This window comes from Megalobrama amblycephala, linkage group LG11 (genome assembly GCF_018812025.1).
Source record: "Megalobrama amblycephala isolate DHTTF-2021 linkage group LG11, ASM1881202v1, whole genome shotgun sequence".
NCBI lineage: Eukaryota > Metazoa > Chordata > Actinopteri > Cypriniformes > Xenocyprididae > Megalobrama > Megalobrama amblycephala.
This window is the reverse complement of record NC_063054.1, coordinates 8,515,097-8,521,530: the sequence shown is the minus strand read 5'-3', so window position 1 is coordinate 8,521,530 and position 6,434 is coordinate 8,515,097. Positions and strand designations below refer to the sequence as shown.

At 37.9% G+C, this 6,434-nt stretch overlaps 1 protein-coding gene across 1 annotated transcript in view; it reads right to left on the bottom strand.

Moving 5' to 3' along the window:
• Positions 1–837: 837 nt before the first annotated feature.
• fam20b (FAM20B glycosaminoglycan xylosylkinase) overlaps positions 838–6,434 on the bottom strand; it is a 45,985-nt gene continuing 40,388 nt past the window's right edge. Inside the window, exon 9 of the mRNA XM_048208555.1 lies at positions 838–1,746. Coding sequence (XP_048064512.1) covers positions 1,515–1,746 — 232 coding nt within the window. The 3' untranslated portion in view covers positions 838–1,514. The remainder of the gene's footprint in view (positions 1,747–6,434) is intronic.

The window sequence follows — 6,434 nt, the reverse complement described above, 5'->3', positions numbered from 1 at the left end:
CAGCTCATTTCGAGGGAACGCCTCCCAAAACTCGCGCACGAGTATTGGAACACGAGTGTTTACCACCGGCATTCGCTGTGTCGTGTTAGTGGATTCATTATGTCGGACTCACCGCAGGTAACTCGTAATCTGCAGTTGTTACTCCTGTCTCCTGACAAAAACATTGCATGCGGCGCCTGTGGAGTGTGGAAAGTTACTGGAGCGCGCAGCCGCACACGTCTCGCACAAGGAACGTAATGGCAGTGATTGACAAGCCAGAGGGCCAATCGTTTACGCAATGATCGCGTAAACGATTGGCTGATGTTTTTAAGGCCCTACCTCGTGCACAGATGATGTATATTAATATTATTCCTTTCAGTGCACCTAATAAAGAGTCTTTTATCAGTTAGTAAAGACAGTTTCAAGTAATATTGCAAAAATGTATAAAACAAAACATCCTCTTTAGCACCTTTAAGCTTCACCCATTAGGTCTTCAGAGGTGGAGCTGGACTAGGTCATGCTCCACCCATTACATCCAGAGAGGGTGAGCTCTGCAGTGAGCACCACTTGCTCAGAAAGGCCTCCTGGTTAAGTCAGGACTCAAACTGGGCACCTTCTTGCTGTTTGGTGACCGTGTTTGCCACTGAGCAATCGTGCCACTCCCTAACAAACACTTAAAAAGTGTGCTTGTGCCATTCACTTTAGCTGTTCATACAGCAGCAAACAGAAGATCAGCATCAGTATAGACTAAAGAAATTCTGCGGCAACAGCATGATGCTTAACCACAGGTTGCTGTCCCTCTCATTTGTATACGGACTTGTATTGGGGGGGTGGTTAGTTCATACACACAAACTTTTGTAAGTTTAAATATTAATTTTTAATGTTGAAAATGTCTCACAGCAATATCACAATGCTGTTCTCTTCATCATCTTTTCTGAACATCAGTAGCAACAGCCGCCCAGCTCTGTACAACACTGTATTCATCCTGAATCTATCATAACTTGATTTAACTTTAGATCAATAATATTATTACTCCGCATTATTCAAAAGCTTATTCTGTATTTACAATCTGGGTAAAGAGATCATCAAAAAGTCTGTTAATAGTCTTCTGGATCTATCATGGTCACTTTCCAGCTTCCGGAGTCTAATTAGGCCAAATATCTCATTCCAAGTTCCATATCTGTGAAAGACCGACTGAAAAATCGTTAATCCATCCTCTTGCAAATGGTCTTGGATGGCCACAATTAAAAAAAGAAAAAAAAAAAAAAAAAAAAAAGGAACAGTTACAGGAAACAGGTGTAGTATATTCCACCTACATGGTGTCAAGGCCTCTTCACTTCTTCCAGAGAGCAAGAGAAAACGGTGTCTTGGCATCTGTGGTCTGTCTTGAATGAATCCAGTGAATCAAACTCCTCCAAGTCGGCTCCTAAGACTTCTTATGGCCTTCGGGTCTCCGGCTCCGTAGCAGGAAGGCAAAAGGAGCCTGTGCATCAAGAGTCAAACACATTATCACTTCCCTTGTTTCTCCAGTGTGTTTAAGGATGAGGCAGGTTCATGCGGTCCTCGATCAGTGTGTTGTCCGCGCCCTGCGTCTCCATGCATTGCCGCACGGTGGCCAACACTCCGTTGAGACGGCGGTCGAGCGCGGCGAGATGCGGCTCCGTCAGCACTGGAAAGGCGGGATCGTGGGCCGTGGCCTGTCGCATAGCTGAACTCAACACTCCACCTTTCAGCAGGTTCAGCCTATTCCAGGTGGAGACGCGGACCCTTTTGGATACAATCAGAAAGAGACAGAAATAACCTATCAAATCCTTGAAAAAAATAAAATGACAAGATGCAACTAAGGAACATCACCAAGGGACACTGTTGCTCTTGACATCTCTTACTGAAAATGAATGATTTCCGTTTGATTTGTTGCTTCAAAATCGGTGTCAGTGGGAGCAGTATTTAATTCAGATTTAGTCAGGGCGCAAGTCTTTAAAAACAAAAAATAAAAAAATTCTCTCATTAATTACTCACCCTCATGTTGATCAGCGAACATAAACAGAAGCTCAACCGAACCTGCCTGATGCGCGAGAACAAACCTCTTTCGGAAGCTCAAACGTGCTGCGTAACGAGAATGAACCTCATTGGTTCTCGCACGTCAAGCAAACATGCTTCAGCTTCTGTTTGCCACAACTGATGTGTGAGTATGTGTAATGCACATGTACTGTTAAAGCAGCATAAGGCTTTTCATTTGTTAGTCAATCAATAGCCACGTTACTATTACCCTTTAAATTACGCAAACTGAAATTGCCATTTGAAACATGTCAATTTCTCAAAAACTCGCAAAGAAGTTTACACGCTCACTTGAAGTGGTTTTTCAGGCAATTCGAAAAAGGAATATCTTGCAAAACTGCAATGGAAACAGTTTTTTCACATTTACAGGTCACCTGACGTATGTAAATTTAGATCATTCTTTAACCCTCTGGAGTCTGAGGCTGATTTGGGGCTTGGAGAAGTTTTGACATGCCCTGACATTTGTGCTTTTTTCAGTTGTTCATAAACATATAAATGACAAAAGTGTCATTACACTGTATTCAGCACAAACTAGGCTACAATAATATATGAGGAACATGTATGTACATGTTTGTATTTTTGAAGGAATAACGTTTATGCGTGGTTATTGAAAAAACAAAAAACTTAAGTCACTGAAATAAGGCCAAAAAAAGTATATTAAATCTGTGTTCACAAGACTTTTGGGTATTGGAGGTTGTAGACTAGAGTTTTTGCTTCAGAATTATGTAAAAATTATGCTGCCTACTCCTTCATATAAAACAATATATTGATTTAGTTTTTGTAAGACACTTTTTGTCAAGAAACAGTATGCGTGGAGGCGTGAATCTGCATGAATAATGCTTCTCATTTACACCTGAGAAGACAAAAGAATTGCATAATAATGACCTGAAATGACTTGCATATTAATGAGGCCTTTCAGTCAGGTAGGCTGTGAAAAAAACCCTCTGTAATAATGTCTCAGCTCATCATAAACAGCAATACTGTGAAATATTATTACAATTTAAAATAATGGTATTCTATTATATTCTTTAAAATAAAATGTATTTCTGTGATGCAAAGTGTCTGAACAATTATGTTACCTCTATGGCATTTCATATAGGCTTTTAGCTTAAAAGCATGCACATTTGGAGAAATATTGATGGATTCTTATATATTTATGTCAATTTTCTATACTGAGAAGTAATATTTATTGTCATCACCATGAGTGCTGGATACTGTTTTTTCAATTCATACTTGCAGCCGGAGGGCGCTCTGTACACCTTTAGTCCACAAATTATTCTAAAGAAGAAGAGGACATTTCAGGAATGGTGTTTTAATTCATACTTGCAGCCGGAGGGCACTCTCTGTACACCTTTAGACCACAAATTCATATAAAGAAGAAAAGGAACTAGGAACTAACGGCATGTCTTATAGAGATCACTAACCGTTGCTTTAACATCCAAATAAACACTTTTCTAGACAATAAATACACGATTGAGACGATGAATGCATGTATTGCCTCTGAATTTGCGTCTGAATAGCGCTGGCTCCGTGGGCGTGGCCGCATTAACGAAAATAATGAGCTGAATCGTGGATTTCTGACATGGCTCTCTTTTCATACAGATTACATAAACACAGAATGTTTGTTTTCGATTTGACTTGCACAATTTAAAACCTGACATTTCAACGTTTCCTTAGACGTAAGTGTCATTTTTTTTGTCATTAGTATTCATAAGTTACAGTTCGTTTTCTGAGAACTATCAGATTGGACTTCGTTCAGAGGGAGAGGAGAGATCACGCATCATGTTAGTTTTCTTTATTTTACAAAAAGCACAACATTGTGTTTTTACTCTGAGTGTAAACAAATAAAAGAAGACATTCTATAGTTTCAATTGATATATTACTTATGTCTCTATGACAAGAAATGACGGAGTATTTTAAGTCTGTTTTGCTGCAATGTGAAAAAAATCCTGCAAAACGCGCCGGCGCGTTTTCAGACCTCAGGGAGTTAAAGAGGGCACGGTATGTTTGGACAGAAGATGAGAGTTCTTCATTAAACTCATAAAAGACAAAAGTATTATGGGACTACTGGATCCTAAACAACAAAGAAATGCCACAATTTGAATTTATCAAGACCTCGAAGCAGATAGGAGGGAGAAACACCCAGAAACACCTCATACGTGGCCACTCTCAAATATAAGGGGCTTTCTTTGCCATAAATGCTTGGATAACATGCCTACGTCTCCTTTGATTAAATATAATGGCTAGTGCAGTGGCTGGTACATACGTAAACCTACCAACATCCATTGCCATGATTTTTGGAATGACTTATTGCAGGAGGAAAAGAAACACTTTTTAGTCGCATAACAATCAGTTAATGGAAACAACATCATTTCGCAATAGTTTTTATCGATATTTGGAAAATATCGCAAAAGTTTGGCACAATTCTGTAATGGAAACACGGCTACTATCTCATTAAGGAGATAATGAGTATGTAGAGCACTAAGGCATCCAGGAGGATAATTGAAGTATCAAATATCTGCAAGAATGCCTTATTCCGAAGAATGCTAAATTAAAAGTTTGGGGTTTTAAAGACATTAAGACATATTTTTTATGCTTTTGAAAGAAGTCACAAAGTGCTCACGGAAGCTACAGTAAAACAGTGTAAAATACAATTTGACAATGGATTTCTATTTTAATATATTTGAAAATATAATTTATTTCTGTGATGGCAAAGAAATAAACTGATGACATTCAGCATATGCTGATTTGGTGCTCAAAAAAAATTTCTTATTATTATCAATGTTGAAAACGGTTGTTCTTAATATGCATTTTTCAGGATTCTTTGATTAGTAGAAAAGTTCAATAAAGAACAGCATTTATTTAAAATAAAATTTCTTTCTAACATTAAACGTCTTTACTGTCACTTTTGATGTGTCCTTGCTGAATAAAAGTTTTCCAATTTCTGACCCCAAACCTTTGAACAGCAGTGTATATATTTTGAAGCAATGTTAAAATGTTTCACATCACTTAGATGTGGCTGGTATTAAGTAAAATGTTGATATTAAATACAGCATGAATATCAAGTGGAAACAAAAAATTAAATTGGACTAAAAAACCCAGAAAAACAGAAAAGTCACTTTTCTTCCCAATTCCACACAACTGATGGTATCATTCGTATACATTTTAAGCTAAAAAACAAAAAAACGACCGTGTGAACTACCCACATAATCACGTTCCAGAGGAAACCTTGACTCATACACGTTAACACAAAAACTCTCAAAATCAGACTCTTAAAGCTTGTTTTGTGTAACTGAAGTTCAACAACATGTTAGTGGCTAGACCACTGTTTATATTTAAAACACAGACCGGGAAGCATTCATCACCACAGCTGACAAATGAAGACCGAGGTTAGGGACTGTCTGAGGCCTGTCATTTTTAGAAACCAAAAGTGGTTTTATAAGAGGAATTTAAAGTCACCCAGAAATCAATACTGACAGTTTTTATTCTTTTATGGAATATTGCAGTATTTTTTATAAATGATTTATCCGTGCACATCAACATTATTATTTTTTTTTTTTATAATTCAATGGCCCTTGCAATCTTTAATAAAAATAACTTCCCCTCCCTCTTGCAGCGACATCTCTTCTATGATGACGTGTTTACTGGTGCTAGGGCGGGACAACCTGTCACTCACACGAGATCCACCAAGAGCAAACCACAACCATCCAATTCATTAGTTTTCATATGACGTCACACCCTTATAAGAATGCCCACCTGGAGGGCAGAACAAGGCTTTCCTCGATTGCATGCCAGTGATTTTTACCAGGTTTGTATTAAGTACTAATGAAATAAGATACACCACATTGATGATGCATACTATTTACAGGCAAGCAGATGAACCCAGAATATAAACGTAAAACACAATTTCTCAATGAGTGTTTTTCCATAGAAAACACTTAACCATTTAACACGTTGCATTCATATTCTGGGCTCATCTCACCAGTATATAGTATTCATCATCAATAAGGTTTATACCTGAAGTATATACTAAGGTGTATACGTTTTAGAACATCTCACTGTTTTTAGTGATTAAAATACTGAAGCAGGTGCTGTATATGGATAACAAGCGCCCAAAACTTTTAAAGCATTTTATTCACATATTTTTGTTTTTCTTTGTTGAGATGGAAAATTGACAGCCATGTAATGCAGTTCTATAGATGTTTTGCCCGCCCGGTCTCTGTGCCAGTCATGTCACTGAAAACTATGAATTACCAATGGACAAAATCTAGTCCCTCTCTACATTGAAGATCAGATTTTTTTACGGAGACACACACACACACACACACACATATATATACACACACACGTGTCTCCGTAAAAAAATCTGATCTTCAATGCCTGAACTATATGCAAAT